This window comes from Eurypyga helias, unplaced genomic scaffold (genome assembly GCF_000690775.1).
Source record: "Eurypyga helias isolate BGI_N326 unplaced genomic scaffold, ASM69077v1 scaffold2916, whole genome shotgun sequence".
Classification (NCBI taxonomy): domain Eukaryota; kingdom Metazoa; phylum Chordata; class Aves; order Eurypygiformes; family Eurypygidae; genus Eurypyga; species Eurypyga helias.
The window spans coordinates 99,980-125,685 of record NW_010257053.1 but is presented as its reverse complement, the minus strand read 5'-3'; the positions used below and the strand labels follow the sequence as shown (position 1 = coordinate 125,685).

General features: G+C 40.8%; 1 protein-coding gene across 1 annotated transcript in view; it reads left to right on the top strand.

The window, feature by feature from the left end:
- Positions 1–9,080: 9,080 nt before the first annotated feature.
- The window catches only part of NEGR1 (neuronal growth regulator 1), a gene marked incomplete at its 3' end in the record, with an annotated part of 112,446 nt that continues 95,820 nt past the window's right edge, over positions 9,081–25,706 (top strand). Inside the window, 1 exon segment of the mRNA XM_010153858.1 lies at positions 9,081–9,152. Within this exon segment, the coding sequence (XP_010152160.1) occupies positions 9,081–9,152 (72 nt within the window).

The following is a 25,706-nucleotide window of genomic DNA, read 5'->3' as shown; positions in this document are numbered from 1 at the left end:
CCTAGAAAATAAAATTTCATTTGGCTAAGCTAAAATACCCTTTCTTATGTAGGTTGTTGTCCTACTATGGCTGGATATCACTTCATTTAAATTATTGTTTCTTCTTAGAGGGTTTTTTAAATGATTTTTAGTCTCCGGCAATTGCACTTAAAGACTGTTAGGGACTAATCACCCTGGAGCTTTCAGGACTCTCAACTCCTATTGGCTTGTGGCTCTCCACATGAAGTGTTTACTTCTTTGTAGTTCAGCGTAACTTAAGAACAACAACATATTCTGAAATATTTACATGTAGACATTTTCTGAATGTGAAAATGTAAACTAAAAACCTGATCATCCATGTATCTGACAACTTTCTATTCCTAAAGCGTATATTGGAATAAGAGAACACTGTAGATCTGGACAGAGCTGTCAGATGCTATAGTCTTTGCTAATGATTTTTTTTTTTAGCGCTGACACATCAGCCAAATAAGGCAGGATTTCTGAAATAATTAGTTGCAGCAGCTCTCTAGCACAGTTTAGGATGCTCTCTTGCAATCTCCCTGTCATTCCTGCGGCCATACTGCTTTCCTGGCCATGCCTGTTTCTCAGAACTTGTGCCATCCCACCACTGTCCTGTTCTTGGGGCTCCCCGTGGTTATTGAAGGCCATGGCTGCCTTAGCAGGTTCTGGGGCACGTAGTAGAGGAGCTGGGGAGCACAATATGCCCGAAGGATGACCAGTACACTTCTTTCAGCTTCTGCATTTTGGGTGGCTGTGGTGCAGTCACATGTACTCTTGCCCAATTAGCTGGTGGAGTACAGTGCACACCATCTTCGAGCATCTGGTCCAGCTTGGTTTCTTCTGCAAGCAACCGTGGTCCTCTGTGACCTCTCTGTGGTGTGAACCAAGAGATGATGGAAAGACATCCGGCAGGAGACCCTCCTGAGTTCACACCTGATCCAGACTAGACGTCTAATGTGAACACGCAAAAAATGTACCGTGAACTCTTGTCATGGAATTGATGTATAGATATTAATCCTTGAAGAAACCATTAATGACCATCTAATGTTATGTACCACAAAACCTGACTGCTTAATTTCTATATCCAGTCCGTAATGTATTTTTCAATTAAAACACATCTTTTCGAAACAAAATCCATCTTTACCTGAAGATTCACGTGTGACACAGGAAACCTAGGATGAATTCTTCCAGTGTTAATTTAAACTGAATCTGTCTTGAAATTTCTGTCATTGAGTCTCTATATATTATGGTAGTTTTAAAGAGTCATCTCCTTTCAAAAATATTTTCCCTTAAGTGACTACTTTTTAGGTCAACTTGTATCAACCTGTTCTAATGACAGATTGGGTAAAAGCCGACATACCCATTTTAGATAACAGATTGTAGGAGTGCTTTTATCAGTGTGAGGTCGCCTTAGCTTAGTAGTCCATCCAAATATACCTAATAACTTTGTGTGTTACCATGATATTCTTTCCTGTATACTTGAAGAGAAAGAAAATATAAAAAAGAACATTAACTGAAGAAAAATTGATAGAGCAAAAACATTAGTAATAAACTGGAAGATTTAAAGTTCTTGAACTTAGTCTTTAGCCTTAAACAAACAAAAGTCTGTCTTGGTGTGCTGACAGTCATGAGTGGGAGACCTGGACCCCTAAGTGTTTGGCTGGCACCAGGAGCAAGAAGTAGAGAGCAGACAGTGAGATTATGTGTGTTGGTCTTTGTTAAGCATTAGTGGTTATGAGGTGGTCACTTCCCATTCCTCAGAGTTCATCAGAGTTGGAAACAGAAACTCTAGGATGCCAGATGCTGTAGGGGACATACTTATACCATTGGAAATTAATTTGATTACCTAATCCAATCAAGTTGTTTGCATAGTTACCTAATTTCTATTATTCTATTAGCAATAGAAAAAGAATATAAATATGCATAAATAAAAAATTATGTTCAAGTAAGAGGAAGCAGCAACTATTTTTTCCCAGTGATCAAACCAATTAAAAAGTTAGTCACATGTGTTGCTGGTTTTGCATATAAGAAAAGTCTAAAATAACTTTAAAATCTATTTCAATTTCAGTTCCTGTATTATATTAAATCATTATAAAGCCTTTTAGCTAATTCACTTTATCCTTACGGGCTTATGACTTGACAATTTTAATTAAATTTCATTTCATGTACTACATTTATTAATATATTCCTTTAGAAGCATTTATAATTCATTGTCTTTATCCATTTTACAATTAAAAATGTTACTGTAGTGTGTATCTCAAAAATAAACAGCAGTTGCCTCTCCAAGCAACACAAAAAACCCACTGAAAAACCTCCAACCTTTCCTCTACATTACTTTTTACTCCTCGTATCGTAGTCCATTATTCCAGAGTCGTCGGTGGCTCAACAGAAGAGTCTCATCGTGGCAGGCAGCATCCCTGACCTTGCTAATTCTCCCCATTACCATAAGCTGAAGTACATTGGGTAAAGCCGTTGGTAGTCATGCAGCAACGGGAGGCTCATGGTTTTTCCAAGCGAAGAATTTATTTAGAAGATTACTTCAAAAGTCTGCTTTTTTTCTGAAGCAGTAGCAACTACTTTTGAACCAGGTACATTCATGGGAAGCTCTGCTATGTTTGGGATGACTGTACCTTTGGTCAGGTCCTTATTAGGACTCTATTTGCATTATTAATGTGTTTTTAACAACCGATATATAAAGAGCAAGCTGAGAATATTCAGCTCAATTACCATTCAAATGAGAGTTATAAAATTTCAGCATCTGGTAGCATTGCCAATGGCCAGTTAAAGACCTCCCACTAAGGCAAATCTGTGCAGACAACCAGAATTCTGTAGATGGAAAATTAGGTAGAAAAGGAAGAAAGGATGAGCAAGTCTCATGTTGGGTATAGGAACAAATAGCAGAATTTATTGATAAATTTAAATACAGAAGACTCTGTGGCCAGATAAAAATATTCAGGTTTTAATTCAGAATTTCTGGTTCTAAGAAAAATGGAAACCAGCACACTTGTTTTTGTTTGTCTGAAGGGTGCATAAAATCTCTGTACACGTTCCCTGCAGATTAGTTATGCCAAGATGGAAAGGCTGACTGACATATTTGGAAAATAAAGGAAGTATGAACTACAGAACACAATTAATGCTTTGAAATCCATTTGAGACTGCCCCTGTATATCAGTTTTAATTGAGGGAGTGTGGAGTATGAGCTCCCGAGTTAAAGACCAGATCTTGGTGCAAAGCTACAGTCGAGGTTCTTACTGGGAGAGTACTGGCATGCAAAGCACAATTTTTAAGGCACCACTACTCAGATTTGCCACCATAATCACAGTCAAAACTTGTTCATTTCTATCCCTGCACTTGTTGGATAAGTGGTCAAGCTGGATTTCCCAAAGCCTTTGGAAGGACAGTTCTGGTCTGTGCTCCCCTTCGCTGTCAGCCCCTGCTCCTCCCCTCTCCCAAGACTTGGGCAGCAGTGGGGGTTGACAGATATGCAGGAGCATCTCCCATGCTGGGTTCCTTGTCCTCCCCAGGATCCCATTTGGAGCAGGGACCCTGCTCCCTGCCCAGGGATGTAAACTCCCTCTGCTCTGCCAGAACCAGCATTCTCCATCCCCGCTGTGGGATGTTCACGTAGCCTTTGCTTTCCCAACAGTGTGTTTCTGATGGGTCTAGGGTGAGCTTCTATATTGACAGGAGGGATTAATCTTGATTAATCTTTGTGTCTTTCACAACATTTAAAATCTCATGATCCCACTCCAACTCTCTGCTGTGGACATAGAACGCTGGACATTTCTGTGGGTCACAGTGGCTCTCACCAAACTGCACTCAGCTGCAGAGACACGGCACATGGGCTTGTTGGGCATTATCCCGATAAAGGAGGGAGGCACTGCTCTTGGTGACGGGAACCTGGGGTTGCACGATTCTCCAATGTCCCTGGGAAAATATATTCAGCAAACACAGAACCGTTTGAAGGTAGTTCTTTTAAAGAAAAGATTCACTTTCTTGTCACTTCTGATTATCTCGGCGTATAAACAAATGTTGATGTCGTGTTAGACACGCACATTGCCTTAAGGTTGCAGTGCTGAAAGCCTAAGAAGATAATTGAATTCCAGCAGTGGCATCAATTTGATCAGTGCTCTAAATGGACATTCAAATTAGCATCTTTCCTGACATAGAATAATTATGCCAGAAATTAGAGATGAGATGCTGGCAAGTATTTGCATCTTGTTTTCAGCCTAAAGGCATTATTTTTCCTGATGCTAATATTGTACCTTGTTGGGTTTGTAGATGTTTTCTTTCTTACGAGTTTTGGGTATCAATGTACACATACCCTGGCCGTGAATGCTCAGCAGATCCTGTCCGGCTGTCAAGTAGCACCATACCACTCCATTGGCAGTGGGAGCACCATGCTGATTTACACTACTGAATATCTGGGTTTTGTTTTCTTACTTTTCCACTGTATCTTTTCTTTCTGAGTAACCACAAGAGCTTCATAAGATGTTTTTCCTTCACATATCTAGCTAAGTAACACCTTTGTCTTTGCACTTTGGAATATAATTTCTGTGTTTCCCTCTGTATTCATCTAATCACAGAGGAGGATCTACACCCCGGTATGTGTAGGTACTCTTAGCATATGCTCATGATTGCCCTGATCTGAGTCTCTTTGATGCTGAGGACCACCACAGTCAGCATCAGAATCCATGAAGACATGGATGATCTGATCTTCGACCCTTCTGCGTTGCTGTTCTGCATTCCTGTCCCCATGGAATTGGAATGAAATGAGCATATTTAGTTTGCAGTAGCAGCAGGGTGCAGCTATGCTAGGCAACATGCGTGGGCTGCTGTTCCTCTTCATGGGCTTGTAGGGTCTGGGATGTTTAGGGATGGCAGTTGTACCTAAACCTTACAAGACAGAATATATACACTCGCACTCGCTCTCTGACCATGAAGAAGTTACCTCAAACACGGTCTAATCTCTCATTATAGAATTGCAATCAATATTGAATAACAACTAGTTTTGATTTGTGTTAATGATGGTAAATTCTTCAGTTAGAGTAGTGAAAACGCTGTAAAACAGGTTTACTTGTTCTGTAAGATATTTGATAGCAAATAAGTGGTTGCAGTAGCAACAAAGTAGATTTTTTTTTGTTGTATATCTGCAACTGCTTTGCGCCTCTTAGTGTTCTGAATTCTACTCAAAACTGATAAACATTTATTTTGTACTTATGCTGGCCTTTCAGCATTATTATGCTTGTAAAATTTTAGGTTAACTTTGTTAGCTAACCCTCTTCTTTGCATTTAACTTTTTAAGGTATCTGTTTTTACAGAAATTTATCAATCTAAAAAATAAAAAGAGAACACAGATCTGAATGTCAAAATTCCGTATGCCCAAAATACATAGTCTTTGTTTCTTATATTTATAGCTGTGAACATGTGATAGTGGCTCTGAAAGGAAGTGGATTTTGAGGTATAAAAAAGCTTTCATTGTGTGGCTCTTGATGAAAGTAAAAAGTTACAATTATGATGGGAATGGGGTTTTTTATTATTATTTTGCTTTGTTTGTAGTCAATTATATTGGACAGGTGTAATTGACTTTATCTGCTTCTAAGAAGTGTAATAATCCCATGAAAATTCATTGGCTGGCATGTCTTATTGGTATTATGTAATGGAATATATGAATCAAATTATGCAGCGGACTGTAGGAATAAATCCAGGAAGAATGTGGCTCTGTCATCAGAGATACCATCAGGAGAGCAGTGGCAGGTCACAGCAAGCTCTAGCTGTATCTGCAGCTCTGAGGACTTTTCGTTAACGTGCAGCGTGGCCAGACGTGCCGACACTCACTGTTGGGCAGTGCCAGGGTTGCCCTCGGGTCCTATAACAATAACAGCCACCTCTGGGAAATAACAATCCTTACTTTTTTGAGCAAATCATTTGTTTGTCTATCATGCTTGATGTTTTAAAATATTGTTTACCTTTTCACAGCTTGCTAATTTTCCTTTGTTAGAGAACCAAGGCTCTTTCAAGCTCTGCAACTATTATTTTATTAGTGTGCTTAATGTTCATCTCATTGGAACGTGAAAGTAGGCTGAAGGATGTTTCGTAAAATACATGGTTACCGGATGAAGGCAGCGCGCCCTATGCTATTTCAGTTTTGCTCCGTCATAGAGAAATAACTAAAACAGTGACATTTTTTAGACTTAAATAATATTTCTCCACCTTGGTGTTCTGCTCCTCCATCATTCAGTGTGGTAAACGCCCAGCCTAAGTCTTTGTTGTACTGGGGTTCCTGCATTACCTTCAAACTATCCAAAATAGCCATCTTCCTTCTTTATGCTTTATTATTGTTCAGAGTCATTCATTGCTAATGTTAACAATAACCTCTTGGGTGGAAGCAGGACGGAAGGGTACATCCCTGGAGGTGCCCATGGCATCATGAACCAGGAGGTCCCCAATGACTTAGGCTCTTGGAGCAGGGGGAAGCTAGCAATCTGGGACAGCCACCCCCAGCACACTCAACGCCCCCTCTTAACGCTGTGCCTTACCCTGCGGTTAGCTGGTGATTTCTGTGCATCACTGCAAATGTTTTCCATCTCATGGTGCAGAGCGAAGCTCTCTGACTTCATTCCAATGGCCCACAGTGCCTTGTTCTTGAATCCAGACATTCAAAAGGAAAATTTGGAAAAGGTCTATATAAAAGGTCAGCTGAGGAAAACCCCTCCCTTTCTTTAAAATGGGATTGCAATTCAGCTGTTCCTATATATATAAATAGAGAAAACGTCCACTGATGTGTGACATCCCCTTACTGGTGATGTGTTTTTGTGTAAGTGGGGGAGTCGTGTGATCATGAGTTCTGGCTGCTGCCTGCCCTCTGGGCTCAACTTCGCTTACTTCCATAATTGCTATTCACATAACTAATTCCACAAATCCAACGGTACTTCCTATAAAAATGGGCAACTCGCATAAACAGGATGGTGCGGTGCAGGCTCCCTGCTGGAAATCGTGGAGTGGAGGAGGAGGTTGTCTTCTCTGACTGTAGGTTATTTGCTGGAAGATTGATAGACTTCATGTTTCCGAGTTAATTCCTTCTGTAGCGAAGCCGAATTGAATTGTTTTACTATAAATCCCAAGTGGCAAATTATTTGAACAACTCCACAAGCAACCACATTTGCGCAGTCTGATTGGCTACCCTAAAGGCAGAACCAATTTAATTATGCTAGTATGCTAATGCATGCAGAAAGGCAGACTCACCTTCCAAGACATCAGAGTACGTAGTCCTTCTAAAGCAATGAGGTCGATGTGGTCAGATTTTACGTTAAACGTGGTGGGGGACAGGTCTGTAATTGTCAGATTTAGCAGGTTAGCAACACTTAGAAGCTTCCTAATACTGATGAAGCATTTCATGTGACAATAAACACGGTGCTGAGTATAGTGATCACCATGATGGAGTGTAGTGAGGCTCTGGAAACTTTCCAGAAGATCAGGTTTTGCATCATTATGTGCAATTCCTGTAACCTAGGGAGAACGATCTGAAACTCTGCTCATTAGAAATTCAGTATAAAAACATCTTGCTTGCATTGCTAATAAAATGTACCTGTGAATATACGCTCTTTCCTGGGGTGTGTATTCTATAGCTTGAAATATTTTGGCAGCTTTGTGGCAATCTTGCTGAAAGGTGTTATTTTATATCACAGCATTCTGGTCAAAAGGGAGATTTGCTCCTAAGATTGAAAAAAGAACTATGAGTGTACAGTGAGGAGAACTCACTTCAGTTGTTTAACAGCGTTATTTAAAATAAAATTGATCGTTATAATTTATTATTATATACAGGTGCTTAAGAGCCCTGAGTGTTCGTTGAAAAATCGCTGAGCTATTAATTTTGGAATTTAAGTGCCTTAACAGGATGACCCCATTACCTTTCTCACATGTACACATATGTCCCCCCCTGCAATTAGAGCTTTTGCCTGTTGAGGTTTGAAGACAGGCCGTAAGAATTGAGATATGTGGATTTAAACGCACCGATATGGAAGGGTTGGCCCGTCTACGACTACCAACAATGTGCTGGTGCACATCCAGCATCCCTGTGCTGCCCTGTGCTGTAAACGTAACCTAGAGGATAGCTGCCTCTGCTACCCCTTGTAATGGAAACTATTCCAGTGGTTTTAATCTTTTTGTTTATGTGGGGTTTTAAAAAATATTTCTGCTTCCCTTTCTTCTATTCCCTTTGCATACCTGCAGTCAGCTGGGTGAGCAGAATTGGGTATGGTATTCTGCGGGGTAGTTGATCTTGAAAGAAGGTGTAGCATCCATAAAAATGCCCCTTTTTGGGTTCCACATCACTGCTTAGTAGCTAACATCTGGAAGATGAGATGTAGCCCCCTGGACTCCTGCTTTCCATGAAATCCTGTCTATCAGATCCCTGTTTCCCTTTCATTGCCCTTTTGCTAATCTTTCTCCATGCTCTTAGGAAGTGCTGCCCATGGAGTGTCACCCACTCATTCATCTACTGAGCAGCATTTCTGTTTGAAGACCCCAAAAACGGCGGTGGGTGTTTCTTCAGCGCATTTCCTCCCTTCCTTTCCCTGTGCACATCCTTGCTCCTGCTGGCTGGCTGTCACCCTGTGCAGGGCTGGCTAGCTGTGGCCCTCGCAGATGTACTGCCCACACTGAAATTTCTCCAGCTCTTAGATTGTTTCTCACCCTGTTCTTCTCTGTGATGTCGAAATTCTCATCAGCACCTGCTGAGCCAAGGTTGGTGTTTGCCAAGTTGATCCAGATCACCCGAAGGGCATTTGTGATATCACAGCAGAACGTACTGGTAGAAAATTGCATCTCTACCCTCTCTGTTCTCCTTTTAAAATCCACTGTTTTGCAAGATACGTGGCACATCCTCCGTTGTTTTATCTGTCTGCTTTCAGTGTACCTAGGAAATATCATAATTGCATCCCAAATTTGGAGTTGAAGTCATTAAAATAAACCCAAATCCCACTCGCTCTCATTAAAGATGATCTTCCTCAAAGGATCCAAGGGAGAAGAGTCAGGGAGAACAATTAAATAGGAGATGTAATTTGTGCAGATGTGACACCATGGCAAATGCCAGCGCCAGTGGACCTTGCAGGAAGCCCTTCCCAAGGATGTACACCTACAAATACATCTTGGTGGGAAATGTGTGAGTTGGGGTGTGAGCTCTTTTAGATCCTATACCCCTTACAAGAGAGCTTTTGGTTTTATAAAGGTTCTCTGACCAGAAGGGAATTGGCATTCATTGCCGAAGGGTTGGTATAATGATGCCATCTCTCTGCACACCCTAAAAGCCAAGATAAGTATGAGCAGGCTGCGAGCGAGGGAGCAGATTGCGGGAGACTGTCTTTCAGAGTGACAAGGTTATTGATGACTTTGAGCAAGTCCAGATGTCAAAGAAAAGCATCCAGTCTCTTGATTACTCGAACATTAAAAACATACTTCTGCCAACTGCAGCGATGCACTTCTATAATTAGAGACTAACTTGAAATAAATATTCCTGTACTTATCATCATTCCAGGGAACAAGTGTATCAGCCAACTGAGGTGTTACGTGTTTTTCATCAGTTTTGGGTGGTCTGTCCATTGCTGAGAAGACTAGAGGTGGGAACACACACATTTTGTGTGACTGAACCTAATACATTGCTGACAGAGCTAGCCATGCTGGAGAATCCTTTTCTAAAACAGGTCAAATTTGCATTTTTTTCTCGTTTGCAAGCAGATGCAGAACTTTACTCCCTGCGCTGGCCCGGATACATTTCATCTGACTTTGTAAAGTCTTAGCAGCAGCTTGCACTGGTGCTATTTACTCCGATTTGTTTTCATGAACCTAACCCAGCTCTTGGCCCCAGGCTTTCAGTGCAGCGCATTTTCCAAAACCACTGTGCGTTATGTGCCTTTCTTTTCCTTCAAAACATCTATTTTTTTCCTTGCGGTGAAAACCTGTGATAACATAGCATGTAGGAAAAATGCTCAGAACAAGCTGTGTACAAAGAAGAGCTGCTAGAAATTACGGGTTTTTTTTTAGCTTAGTAATTTTCTGTACGGTGTTGATGGTGTTGGAGCTCTGTGTACATATATTTAGTGGGCCCATCTGTAAGTACATCATGGGCATTTTGGTTAATCAGGCTTTGGGAATCTTATCTGCTTTCATTTTTAGGCTGGTATGAGAGATTTCAAGTGTCTGGGGTTTCCCCCCCTTCTTTTTTTCCCCCCAGATTTTGTTTTGTTTGGATTTTTTGTTTGTTTGTTTTAACTATCACCAAATCCCCAGTTTTATAACACTTTTCTCCAGTCCTTTTTTTTCCAATTTTCTGCCTTGCTGCATTAAGATGCAATTATGTACTTTTTGCTAGTTACTTAATGTCAAAATGCATAATGTGTCTGATACATCCTCTGTTTTAGTCTGTGAAAACCATATGCAGTACAGGAAAAGATGAGAGCTATTAAGGTTATGTCTTGTCAAGAATTTACCTAAAAAGCTAATTTTTTCCTGATGGAACTTATATCACACTTTTGGGTACAGTGTCATGATTATAGGCAATTAAAATGTATAAACTGTTTCTATTACATATTCTTAGTTCCGGAGGGACTTTATGTGTAAGACTTATTTACTCAGAATTATACATTCCCATTTGGTTGGCACATACTTAGGGGCTGATAAAACTGGAAATATTTTTACAGCCTAATGTCACTGGACAGCAGCAAGTGCCAAAAAGCATTAGGAAAATGGAAATCTGTTCTGTTTCACAGCTGAATTTACCCTTTCCTAGACAGTGATTGTGTTTGAATATTTTATTTCAACTCTGTGTGAGGTGGGTGGAATAAGGTTTAAATTAATAAGTTACATAATCAATGGCAGATATACTAATGGCACACCTGGTTGAAATACGTTTTCTTCTAAAAAAATACTTTTTTCTCAGTTGACATTGGAAGACTCTTGTATTTTTATTTAAGAGCTCTTAGGTCACATGATTTTTTAACACATTAAAAAAATATTATAAAGAAAATTATGAAAGATATAGAGCTAGCATTTGGGTGAGGTAATGCTGGAAAGTGTTCCTGGAGTAGTTTGATATGGACTATTGTGCCTAGCATACATGAAGAATGATTTCATGCTTAACTGAAAAAACATTAGTTCTTAATTTAAATAAAATCTGTGTCATGACCAAAAACTTCTCTATCCACGAGTTGGAGTTTGATGGAAACATGTGGGACTTGGGAAACAGAATTCCCATTTCTGGCAGTTTACTTCCTACAAGCTGTAAAATCTGAGCCTCAGAAAGATGGTAGTGTTGGCAACAGTTAGTTTTTTGTTGTGTTATTTCATTGTCTTTCCCTGGAGAAAGAGTAGTCCCTCGTAGAAAGTCTATTTAGTTCTGTGGCTTAATCAAAAATAACATGAAACCCTCAGAATTTGGCATTCCACAGCTTTTTCCATCTGAATTACTAGTTTGTAAAAATTTTAATGAGCAACCTACCTAAAAACATAAACCAAATCAAAAGCAGGCAGAGAGTACATTGTGCTTCATACCTCCCTCCATTCAGCTGTACAATATTTGCTAATTTTGATAATGTTTGGTATCAGATAATAATAGTAAAATGTAGTTTTGTCTATAGCATTCTGTTTTATCCACTAGGAATCTGTCATATCCACAAAGAAATTATTGAAACCACAGCTAAGTAGTAACACGAGAAAAAAATACTAAAAATATTCACAGACCTTGCAGTTTGCCTCCTCTCAGCACATGTGCCAGCAGGACCGTTTCTGTCCCTTCTTTACTTTCATGGTCTCTAACATCGAGGAGCATCCAGCCACGCAGGGTATGAATCTCTGGACCGCAGGGACACGTTTCAAGTCCGGCGCGGTGTGGGCATGGTGTTCCAGATCTGCAGCGCCTTCCAGGCTGTGAAAGGTTCATGAGATCCTGGGATCCCTTGAAATCCCCAGTAGAGCACTTGGACAACCCATTCCACAGTGGGCAGGGTCAGCCCAGCACCAGCACGGCTCTTGTTCTGGACCATCCTGTTTCATGTTCCCTTTACAGTGAGAGAGGGGCCAGTTCACTTCCACTGCAGCCCACATCTGGGCCGAGTTTGGGAAGACGATGTCTCCATGTCCCTTGGAATAAAGGTCAACCATGAAATAAATAAAAAATAGCTTCAATTTCTTCAGTATTGTAGGATTTTTCAATCCTACAAAACATTATGTAATGAGAGGAGCAGATTTACTCTGTCATAGGCAAGTGGGATTTGTTTAAAATAATCAGAAAATAAGAAAATGTAACAGCCCACTTCTCCACTCCTGGAGACTCTCCCTGTCATCCCTATGGCTGTCTTCTCTATTTTCCCTGTCTCGCTTCCCTTTCAGGCTTGGCATGCCCCCAAAGTGTGTTTGCAGTTTCTCTGCCTACCTTTCCTCTCTTTCACTTGAGCTCTCATATCTTTCTCCATGGCTTATTTTCTATTTCCAATCTCTTTTTCTTCCTGTCTGTTTTACTTTCTCATTAAACTTGTCTTGGCTCTCTCCAGGCTGACCCGGCATGTTTGGTTGGCAGGGTACATTTCACTATGCTGCTTTTCGTCTGCTTGAAGTACAAAAATATTGATATTTACAGAGCTTGTTGTAAAAATCAATATTGCACTAGGCAGAGCAGAACAGCTGCTGTGTTGTAAAGCCAGCCCTGTCAGCCTCAAAAACTGATAGGGTTTTAAGAAATCAGGAAAATAGTGAGCAAACCTATGTTTATGAGAGTTTGGTCTGAAAGCGCTGCAGTAGCATGATGCAATTTCTTGTGTTGCGTGCAAAGAGACATGTTTATTATGAAAAAATCCCCATTCTGCAAGCATCATTTTTGGCTAATGCGGTAGCTCCGGTATACGTCATCTTCAGTGCACACTTCCTCAGTGTATATTCTCTTGAACCTGGGGATATTAACTGCCTGTTAATTCACACAGGAGGAAATAATAGTAAATTAATTAGCTGATAGGTAAAGCTGGTAGTAGCTGCTGCTTTGCTTCAGAGAATAAAGATTTTTTTGCTTTTCCTGTTTTGAAAGCGGGTATTGGCTTTCACAGAGCACATCTGGACCTCAGGCTACCAATAGTCCAAAGAATTATTAATATGATCAACAGGATAATATTAACAGTTTGGAAACTACTGGCTATAATAATTCAAAGTGATTTTTTGCCAAACAGAGCAAGTCAATGACTGGGAGCTGCTGGTCGGTGCCTCAGGCAGTACCAAGTCCTTTCTCCGGCTCCTGTCTTCGATGGCTGGGAAGTTCACCCTTTGCTCCTCCAAGTACCCCAGAGAAGATGAAGAAACTAAATCAATTCACAGCAAATAAACTGAATTTTTCTGGTTGCACACAAGCTGTCTGTTCAACGTGAAAGGAGAGAGACAAATCCTTTTTGCAAGTGTTATTATCCAGTTCAGACAGGAGTTTAAGCATTCACTTGGCCCCACGCAGCTGAACAGTCTCTAAACCAAACTACGTGTAATTAAATACCTTAATGAAATGTCATTTTGAGACTGAGATGATTTCACGTAATTTTGAAATATTAAATAGCTTAAAAATTAATCTTGGGGGGGCTTTTCTTCCTCCAAGCAGCATTTCTTAAGCAATTTTCTAACTTAGGACTCTGGTTTCAAAAGCATTCTTTATACACGAAAGAGAAAAAAAAAAAAGCCAATAGTAAACAAACCTGTGAATTGATGCGAACGCAAATTCCTCATGAATTTCACAGCCTCGTGAACCTCTTATCTCTTAAAAGCCTTTGGAAACTTCTTCATCCTGCTGTTACTTGGCAAACTGCAGTCAAGTATCGCACAAATTTCATTTTTCCTAAGGACTCGCTTGCTGCCCACAACATAATTATACTAACTTCCTCTCCTTTGGAATTTAAGAACTTTATCCATCATTTCTCTTCCTTGAAAAATGTTTTGATGTTTTCAGTAGAATACGTGGTTTCATCCTTAAGCTTAAGTTGGGTCAAAATAATTTTAAAAACATTGTATTTCTTCCCCTTCTGTATTATTAATAATTATCTAATTTCCTTTTTTCTCTAGTAGCTTTCTTGTCATTTAGTGAGGAAATTAGTTTAGGCTTTATTTCTAAATATCATTTAATAAATCTCAGGAAGTCAATTCTAATGAAACACAGGAGGGTCCCTCTGAACATCACGAAACACTTTTTTTTTGAGGGTAACTGAGCGTTGGCCTGTGAAGGTCTCCATCCTTGGGGATACTCAGCACCCAACCAGGCATGGTCCTGGGCCACTGCTCCGGGGTCTGGAGCAGACAAGCTCCAGAGGTCCCAGCCAACCTCAACCGGTCTGTGAAAATTCTCTACAAGACTTTTAGCTCATGAGGATATCAGCAGTGGGTAAGAGCAGAGTTTCATTAGCAGGAGTTAGTAGAAACTGAATTACTTCAGTGATGTTGAATTTCCAATTTATTTTAACAAAGGGTTTTATGACAGGAGCTAAGAATTTATGTGGACAATGATTCATTTGTTTTTCATCCGTATGTAAAAGGTTAATTGTTGATGAAGCATGCTTTTTTTCCCTCATTCATATCCTAGAATTTAAAAGGGGAGCAAGAGCCCTGCCTCTGAGCAAGTCCTTAATAATTACTAGTATCGCAGTATATATAAAATTGGACCTTCATAATTTGCTAAATAAGGCTGTATTTCTCCATTTGAAGCTGCCTGAGGCAAGCTTGAACTAAGACATCATTTTTTTTCTTAACTTTTCTGAAATATCTACATTCAGGGGTAGGCGCTTCTTGCTCATTCGAGACACTTTATGAAAATTAGATGAAAGTACTCTAGCCACACTTTCCAGTCTACATTAGGAAAATATGATTTATATGGAACCGTTCCCTTAGGAATCAAGTCTTCAAAGTAATAGAAACTTTTTTAGCATTTTACCTTTCTAGACACGCCGTTGCCTTGTGCTGGGCCCTTGTTGATGCAGGAGCCTCTCTGAGGTTTTCACTAATTCCCTTGATTAATCTCCATAAAATTTTTTGCAACTGTAAAATATTTCAAAATTCTAAGCACTTCAAAAAAATCTTAAACATTCACCGGTATGTGCTACCCTATTCTCTACGAAACTTCCACAACTGGGATTTTTATATCCTGAAGAAACTTGAATGTCTAAAGTCTGATTAATTCCTCTCTATCTAAGGGACACACTCAGTAGCTGGCATATTACTGTCAAGGAGCCCTGTGTTCGGTACTTAAAAGCAAGATTTCTTATGTCATTAGCTACACTTCCAAAACTAACTGGTGACAGTAGAGCCTGGCTAGCTCAGAATTGTATCCGGAACTACCAGCTGCATCAGTAAATACAAGGCTGGTGCAAGAGGTAATGAGCCGTGCCTCAACACAGTACACAGCGTTTTGTTTAATTGTGTGTATGAAGGACCAACCGCTGTCTTTTGTCTTTTCTAGATCAGGATTAAGGTGAGGATTCTTGTTGGACACGTGTGGCACTTCTGGAGCAGACAATTTGAATAATAATTATGAATTCTAAATGTCCTTAAATTAAGGAAAGGTTAAAATGTAGGTAATAGTTAAGTACTATAAAAATACTACCATATGTTTGGAGATGGCTTTTCTGATATGTTCATATTTTCTCCTTTCTGTTTGGATCTATTCCATCCCATCTGCTTTATTCTTTTTCCTGACCGTGCTGTGTACGATGGAGCTAGCTTCTGTCCAATAACTGTAACATGTTATTCCAGTGATTGGTCACTCAATATTGTTGATGAAGAATTGCTTGGATTTTTGTAGTCCTGAGTACTTGCTAGGAATAGACTCCCTTTTAAATCTTTAAATCCCTTTTAAATAGAGTTACAATTCTTGTTGCTGTAAGAAGTAGTACAGGTTAGGTATGAGACATAATGAAGTCATCTACAGCGAAAGGAATTTAAGAGGGTTTGGTTTGTTTTCTTTGTTTTCCCTTTTCCTCTGTTGATCTTTGAGTCCTGAGAGAGAAGAGGTATGATGGAAGTCATCTCTGTGTCCACTAACAAATCCCTTTGGCCACTAGCCATGATATCATCTGATATCTTCCTTATACATCACATTGGAATCCAGTAACATGAGAATGGAAGGGCATATAATTATCATCTCTCCTATTTCAGAAAATGCCCTTAGATCCCTCTGCAGCCATCGTGTAATTTTTGAGACCCAGGAAAGCAGCGTTTCTTCCCTCTTTAGAGCAATTTAATGTAGCTGGTGTGAGAAGTTGAGTGAGTGTCAGCCAAGGAGCTGCCAGCTTTGACGGGCTGGCATGGTTAAGGGAGCTAAATGGGCCTTACCCACAAAACCAGTATAAATTGTGAACTGGCAGAGTTCTCTGCAGAAAACTCCTCGAAATGGAAAATCCATTACTCCCTTTGGCATGAAAGAGCTCTTAATTTGTGGGAAAGGCAGGTAAATACTACAATTTTAGTGGAAATCAGCGACAGAAGTTTTGTGACAGTTCAGGTGAAGAAGTGTGACATTTGTAGGGTTTTATGCAGAGAAAAGTTTTTGATGTGCTGGTGTTATTCGACAATTTGTTGAATTGAATTTTTAATTATTTGTCAAGGGCACCTGGAGTCATGGAAATGTATTATTTTATGTTTTATAGGTTGAAATCTAAATAAATAAATGTGGTTGAGAGCTCAAATGACTGTCTGCACAGTGTGCAACAGCAGTTAAAATGCTTTGATGCATTAAAAGTATGGAATATATTACAGCAGCATATTGAACAATGGTACATCTCATCTGGAGCGACGCGTTCAATTTTGTTTGCCTACCCTAAGCTATAATTAAGATTGACAAGGTTATCCAGAGAAGGAGAATAAATATTACAGGAATTTTAGATGTGTTGACACATGACTGAAGAGCCATAAGAAATTAAATTTCTGGACAACAAAAATGAACACAGTTAAGGCAAGGCTACTTCATAAAATGTAGGGAATATGAGTGGAGAAATACTTGGACTAACTTTTGTGCTGTTTTGGTGGGGTCTCTGTTGTGTTGGTTCAGAGGTTCCTGCAGCAGAGCGGGAGCCCGAGGAGCTTCCCCAGTGCAGACACCAGTAACACCAGTAATGGAACTGGTGTCAGCTGGGACAAGACAGTAGATAAACAAGTGCTATGAAGAGGTTGTAGAAAGCGTGGACTTTTCTTAGTCGTTGTTCGCAATGAGAAAGAACACTCTTTGGTGAGCAGTATCAGTGTAGGTGCTTGCAGCTCGCCTGCTTGGCTGCTGCACTGCGAGGTGCATGCGGCAGCGTATCCCAGATCCCGCTGCCAGTCCTGCCAGCATCACAGCTGTGCGGGCACAGGGGCTGATAACGGTGGGATAAAGTGTTCTCCAGCTGTAGCGATTTCAATCTCTGCTCCTCCTGATGCTCTCTCTCCAGAGCACTGTGTTTCTATTATTTTTTTTACATTAGCTATCTCTGCAACCATGCTAAGGATTCCCCAAACTTCTATGGCAGGTATTCCCAGGGGCACGTACATGGGCTGACACTGCTCAGCCTTTTAGACAGCGGCCGGCACTTATCAGATGGATGTGGAAATGTAGCTCAAAGTATAACTAAAGCTTTTCTTTTTCCCATCTGCTTCTCTTCTTTCTTTTTTTTTTTTTCATGAACATAGCCAACATCACAGACGAAATCTTTCATTCCTCTTTTCCCCTGGGGCTAACCACCTACATCCTATTTTAAGATCTATTTTCAGCTCACTCTAGCAATTAACATGCGATATTGCAGTAAGTCTGGGCAGCAAAATTATTGGGTCGTTTCACTGAAATGCCCATTATAGATAAATATGCAATCAGGCATCTGTGGCGGTGCACAAAGTCAGTCCTCCATTATCCTCCGGTACATGGATAACCATAAACACACTTCTATACACACAAACAGAAATTGTATTAAAAATACTGGAAATAATTAAGCCAAATTCTTCCCTGCATATAAACTCAGGGCTTTCACTGGAGTTAATTTGAGCTATATGTAACAGTTAAAAGCTAGGTCATTATTTTTTGCAATGGCCTGAAAATATGTAATTTATGTGCAGTGATGTACACAAATTCCCTATATTCTACTAACAAAAACAACAAAGGCCAAACATGCTTACTGTTAGAAACGATGAGGATCCAGTGCTCCACTCTGTTTGCAAGTGATGCCATCCCTTTAAATTCCTAATGTAAATCTTTGTAATCATACATTTATGGAGTCATGGAACCATGGGATGGTTTGGGTTGGAAGGGACCTTAAAGCCCACCCAGTCCCGCCCCCTGCCATGGGCAGGGACACCTTCCACTAGACCAGGTTGCTCCAAGCCTCATCCAGCCTGGCCTTGGACACTTCCAGGGATGGGGCATCCACAGCTTCTCTGGGCAACCTGTCCCAGTGCCTTCCCCACCCTCTCCAGGAAGAATTTCTTCCTGATGTCTAATCTACCCTTTTTCAGTTTAATCAAGCCCATCGACTCTATTCCCACAATATGTGTGAATTTATTGTCAGCATGTGTCAGTGTGCCATCAACACTTACACTTCACTCCCATCCAACATGTGCGGTGATTTGGAGTGGCTGTCACTTGGAGAGTTAAAGCAGGAGGATGTTAAAGGAGGTTTAATCCTCTCCCGCATGGTCCCTGGGCTGGACCCAGCCTCCTGCCAGCTGGGCAGCACTGCCGCCAGCCTGCCCTCCTTCTGCATACTGTCCAGCTTGAACACTGGAACGCAGCCACTCCTCGAGTTTGATTATCCTGACAAGAAAATAACATCCTTTCCCTGTTCTGCCACTCTATGTTTCATGTTTTGGGTCTCTTATTAATGATTGTTCCTTCAATTCCTCCCTGTAACTGAACCCTGGGGCTCTGGGGAAATGAGACTTCACGTTTTTGCTTAGAGAAGTCAAGCAAGTTCTGAAATTTGAAGAATAAGAAGATTAATTTTGATTAATTAGATTTTATATAATATTTATTACTTTCATAAATGAAAAAAAGCCAATCTTATTGCAGGTACCTCTGTATCATCACAGTGAAATTAATATTTTGATCTCTAAAAAGCACCAATTGTCTAGCAGAGCACCATCCTGAAAAGGTATAGAGCTAAATGAAAATAAATTTCTATATGGTAGTAACAAGGGGGTTTGGTCCATTTTCTTGTTGTTTTCTTATCCTGTACACACAAAAAAGTACAATATTCAGGATATTACTACCTGTAGCTCTAGTCCCGCACTAGTTCGAAGAGGACTGTGGCATCTTTTAAGTCACCAGCTTAGAGAGTGGTGACAGGTTCCCTGTGGGAGCTTGGATGGAGCTCAGCAAAGGGAATTTACCCTATTGCAGAAAAAAAGATGCTTTTCCTGGGGTGTTGTGTGGTGCTGTGCCTGGCCCGGCCACAGTCCCAGTTTAAAGCTCCTCCCACACTCCGCGGCGCTGGGGCAACAACGTAGACCTCTCCCCACTCACTTCTCTGTTCATAAGCTCTTTCTTGATAAGGCAGTAAATTTCAGTTAATTATCTCTCCTGCGTTATAAGTCAGACTAAATTATTGATGTTTGCCTAGCTGTCTTAAAAAAGAAACTGTATTTTAAAACTTTGTGATGAAGTTGTGGCTTGAAGATATACAAAAGAGGTTAATGCCTGTGTGTGTTCATTATGGATATGTTTTTTATTCTGGAGTTGCAGGTATTGCTTATGAGAGACAGACTGATTAATCTCAGTTGTACGTGGCTCTCAAAGATTAATAACCTCATTCTGATTCATGCTATTTATGGTGCAGCTCAAATGTTTGGGTTTTTTTTAAATACTTAACAAGATGTAGAGCAAATGTTTTCCAGCCATCCCAGCTCATCTCTTAGGTTGACTATATCTCACCTGTGCTTGGAATTGTTGCTTAAAAACATTTATTGATTTCTAGTGCACTCAGCAACAGCAATAAGAGCACTAAGGGTGCATAGGTAGATGTGTTACTGCCTGGGGGGATCAGTTGTTTTTCCTTGCTGTTGTTATGCTATTGCTAGACTAAGGTCTTTGACCTCAGTTCTTATATAAAAACATGGTTGCTTACAATATGTAACTTATAATGTATTGCTTATAATATTGCTTTTACATATTATAAGCAATACATTATAAATTACATATTATAAGCAATACATTATAAGTTACATATCGTAAGCAATAGATTATTTTATAATCTATTGGTTATAATAGGATGAAGTCTTTGTTCCTATTCAGTACTTGTCGAAGCAAAACTGTCCCTGGGAGGACGAGCTGTGATATGGGAGCGTTGGGGCTTCTCCCACACCCGCGTGTACCGGAGGGCAGCCGTTCCTCACCGGGCTCCATCCCTTGTGCCTGAGTGTTTGTGCGTTATCTGTGTGGCTGCTGCGTTAATGAAACCAACTAAACAAAAAAAAAAGAAACCCAGTAATCTAAAAATGGCTCGAAGTGGGTGAGCAGCTGAAACCTCTCTAAGCTCTGTGGCAAGCAGCATTTAAAGTATTTGCCTGGGAGGGAGCAGGAAAGGAGGATTAGCAGTCATAGGAAATGCAATTGTTTTTAATGAAGTCACTTTGCAAATGTCCTGGTGAGGTTCCACCTGTAGTTTCAATTATTCCTGCCCAAAACATGGTCGTGTTTGGGGTTTGTTTGATTTCTTCTCTTTCCCAGCACTGAATTCAGCTTACCTCCGAGAATCAATCTGAATTCTTTCCAGTTACTTTTAATAAAACCCGCCAGTAGCTGGTTTTTATGTTCTGCAGGGCTCTAACCCGCTGGCATTCAGCAGGCACTTCTGTTCATGCTCAGGGGGTAGCAGAGCTGCTCTTGCTGACCAACTCTTGCCTGGCCTAAGGAATTGGAGTTTTAAATATTTTTGTCATTAATTTAAATGAACACTGATAAATAGATGTGTTCGTATGTGACAGGACAAGGGGTAACGGGTACAAATTGAAAACGGGGAGGTTTAGATTAGATATCAGGAAGAAATTCTTCACAGAGAGGGTGGGGAGGCACTGGAACAGGTTGCCCAGAGATATTGTGGATGCCCCATCCCTGGATGTCTTCAAGGCCAGGCTGGATGTGGCTCTGAGCAACCTGGTCTAGTGGAAGGTGTCCCTGCCCATGGCAGGGGGGGTGGAACTGGATGATCTTTAAGGTCCCTTCCAACCCTAACCATTCTATGATTCTATTAAGCCAGATGATGTTGCTTTATATTTCTTTTTAGGGCAGTATTCCCTTTCCTCATCCGAGACCTTCAAACCCCAAGAACTGGCCAGATTAGGGGGTTTGGCAGATAGCAATACATGCAGACATGAAATCCTGATTACGTGATTGATTTACTGCCTTCCTTTCCTTCCCACCCTGACCTGATTCTGCTGGCTGCTCGCCTGTGGGCCGTAAAGCCCCACTCCGTGCCGCGTGCTGCGGAGCTACCCCAGGCTGTGTTTCAGGTGAAGCACAGCACTAACCTCTGCTCGGAGCAGGCAGGAGCGTGGTGCTGGGGAGGGACAGGATGGCTGTGGTGACATCCCGGGGCATCTCATGTGTCCTATCGGGTACTTCTTGTGTTATTGGTCACCTTTCCATCATTCACACGATGCTACCCTTCAGTGGTTGTGCTTTGGCTGTGATTGATTTTGGCCTCAATTGAGCACCTTTCTGAAAAGGTGTTTGCATCATACGTGTTTCTATGTAATGATTACACAGGAGTGGATATACAGAACATATAGTGACACAGTTACCAAATGAGTTATGATTTTATATACACACACATGTGCATAATGACACGTCTGTATGAACTGGATAGGCGTGCAGTGATTGTGGAGCTGATTGTTCCATTTTGTTTTGTGTAACACCATACTGATGGGAGCGGAGTAGGGTGGGAAACAGGAGGTGCAATTATTCAGCCAACCAATCTAATGATTTCTTGTGGATTTTTCCTGTGCAATCCAAGCACCTCCCAATATTGGTGAATGCAAATGTTCACATCACCTGCGAGGAGCTAGCTCTCCCTCTCTACATGAGAGAAACGGAGAGGGCACAGAGTGCTGCCCCCCATTAGGACCGGGCTGGCCGCCACCCCGCAGCCCTCCTTATCTCTCTAGGATGTTCAGTGTCTGCTTCATTGGTCACAAGTAGCCTCCTCGGGGACATGGGCTACATTTGCATGAGTGGTATATATGCCCAGTGCGATTGTGAATAGTTCTAACACTGTTCCTTTAGCTATTGTTTACAAAACACATGTATACTCATCCATTCCCCATCCAACAATTATTTTATTAAAACTATGTAATAAGACATAATTTAATCTAAAAATATAGTTTTGTTTGCAGCTAATCTATTTAAACATTAATTTTAATGTGCATTGTATGTTTTCCAGCGTGATTACCACACCTGTTAAAACACTCAGCATTTATAATATGCCTCATATGGAGGTTATCAATAATTAATTCATTTTATAAAAGTCTATTTGCTCTGTGACACTGGAGATGTGAAATTCTTAACTTTCAAAAGATCTGATTCTATCTTTCCGCCTCTTTTACAAGTAAAATGAACAGGCAACATATTTTGAACATGAATAAGAAGACTGGATGTTTTTTCAAAGGAAAAAACATAAAGGGAAAATAAAAAAGAATGAATTCCCACTAGTTGTTACTATTAAAAAGCTTGTTTATAGGTGATGTGCTAAAGGAAACTACTGAAGAACAGTTCCTTGTTACACACAGGTTATGCAAATGTCGTCAGGCTGTATTGCTGCCTTAGAGCAGTCGTGCAAGCTAAAACTGTCTCTGAAGAGATTCAAATGGCATAAATGGATTTCCCAGCAATTATAAAAGTAGTTGCATCTAGGCAGTCAATGAACGTTTGTTTGGGTAAGTTGTTCAGCCTTCCTCTGTGTGCACGATCATTTATTTCTTCAGAAAACAACCTGTGGTGAGAAATGGCATTTTTCTGCACCCAATAAAAGGTACATTTAATTCCTCTGAAATTAAATTACAACTGAAACTTCTCCTCTAGGCTCCCTTTCCCACAAAAGGTTGGGCGAGGTGGTCTTTCAAGGTCCCTTCCAACCTGGGCTGTTGTACAGTTCTGTTGTGGTTTAGCCCCCACCAGAAACCAAGAAGCACACAGCTGCTAGCTCACATCCCCCCTTCCCCAGTGGGATGGGGAGAGAATTGGAGGAAAAAGATAAGAGAACTCATGGGTTGAGATAAGAACAGTTTAATAATTGAAAACAAGTAAAATAACGATATTACTACTAATATAAACAATATAATGTAATGAAAACACTACTACGACTAATAATAATAATGTGTAATGAAAAAGAAATTAAAAAAGGAAGGAAAAAAAAAATACAACCGCTCACCAGAGGCTGACCAATGCTCAGCCAGTCCCCAGCAGCAATTGCCCCTCCCAGCCAACTCCCCCAGTTTGTATACCAAGCATGACATTTGATGACACAAAATGTGCCTTTGGTCCACTTGGGTCAGCTCTCCAGGCTGTGTCCCCTCCCAGCTCCTTGTAGAGAAAAAGCTGGGAACACAGGGATGGTAGCAGAAACTGAAAAAGTCCTTGTCTTAATGTAAACATTGCTTGGCATCAACTGAAAACAATAGTGTGTTATCAATATTCCTCTCAGCACAAATCCAAAACACAGCCTCATACTAGCTACTGCGAGGAAAATTAACTCTGTCCCAATTAAAACCAGAGCAAGTTCTATGAAATGACTTACAGTGTCACTATTTACATGGGTTCAGAACTGTGTTGTAAGACAGGCACCAGTCCAAGGACACAGATTCTGCACGTAAGCGTCAGGCAGTGTAGTGTTCAGATGATGGGTTTCACTCTCCCCCTAGGCAAGGTGGTTGTAGATGGGGAGTGAAATCCTGTCCTTGCTGAAGTCAACCAGAGCTAGGAAGACAGGGAGAAAGATTGCATCTTTGTTATTTCCCTTTCAGCAGAAGGGTAGTGTGAGCCTGGTTTTCGCATGTGCGGGAACTTGGTGCTGCCGATGCAATACCGCTCGCTCTCACCTTTGTCAAGGTTTCAGTTTAGAGCAGTCCAGGTGAAAAACTGCATATTTAAAAGTAATCATCACTCACATCTGCTCAAATCGTTCACTGTACATTCACCATTTCAAAGACAGGATTTGAACATAATCAGCACGTTGTCATCGTTTACTGTGCGTGCCAGCTATACGTATCTGACGGAGCGGGCCTGTGGAATATGCAGGCGTAGACTAGTCGGGTTTTGTGCCACTTTCCTCAAAGCTAGTCGAACGTGAGGTAGTTTCCACTTGATTCTTTTTATGTTATAAATAAGAACCCACAGCAACAATTAGGAGCAGACACAAACTTGGCTGTGTGCTCATTCACTGGACGTGCTCTAGGACCGACTCCGTGATACAGCGAGAGATAGTGGGAGATTTTGCAAAAAATTGGGCATGTCAGAATAAATAGCTGTGATTATCCCACAATAACTATGCTTAATGGTCATGGGCCACGTTCTTCAGACTGGATTACGGAGGCAAGCGTGTGAGTGTCTGCTGTGGGAAGATAAAGAGCGCCAGTTGAGTGGAGATGGCGGTTTTGCTAAGTAATCGACTTCCTTGGCTGCCTTCCGTAAAAAGCTGAATTCCTCCGGTAAAATTTCTTTTCACAATGAGTGAGTCAAGTGGAAATACAGCATGAGAAATGAGAAAAGGCTGCTAAGGTGCTCAGAAAAATGTTCATCCTATTAGCAGTACAGGGACAAAAAATAACAAGTCTAGGCACCACATTTGAAGATGCATAATATATTTAAGGCATCCTCTTAGATTTGTAATAACCCATTCGTGTCTTAAGTGCACTCTGGTTTAAAAGGCACCCACAGGCCAGTTCCTACTGGTTTACTTTATTTGTGACGGTGGAGAGCTTCACTTTGCTGTTAGTCTTGCTTTGCTGTCCACGTCGGGCGTGGCATCCTGCGTGGCGACATACCTGTCTCCGTTGCAGCCCAGAGATGCAGAATATGCTGCTTTTACTGAGATAATTAAACCCCACAGTATTGTCCTTACATTTTGCACCACTAGTTAAGCATAGGAAGACACTGTTTCAGATTCAACATCGTTCTCTTTTATAAAAACTAGAAAACTAAACCCCTCATGAACTAAGAACTCAGGTTTATTATCTTCCAGTGATTTCAAAACCTATATGTTGTAATTTGCCCTTCTAAATGCAAACACTTTATCTGAATATTTTCCATTATCTTGCACAGGAAGATTTGTTTAAATGTTAAATGTGAGTAATATGGAAGGGATTGGATCCGGGATATTTTTTTCAAATTATGGAACTCCGGAATATACAATGCAAGATATGAATTCATTAAATTCTTTGGAATGACACTGTAGTGAAGTATGTCCTTTACCTGCTTTTTCCTCACTTTGCCGTTGGTACTAGTGCATAAGCAGAGAGGCCAGGACCACCAAGAGGGGTCTGTGAAATGCAAGATGCCTTAGAGTGGTTATCCGAAATTATTCCGTTTGATGCTATTACAAAATGCTTGAGGCATCAATGCATTGCATCAGATGTGAAGGTTTCCACCATGTAGCAGCGTCCAATAGAGTTGGGGGCCACCCTGGAGCAACCCCTTCTCATTTCACTGGAGATGTGCAGCTCTTGATCCTGGAAAGGCT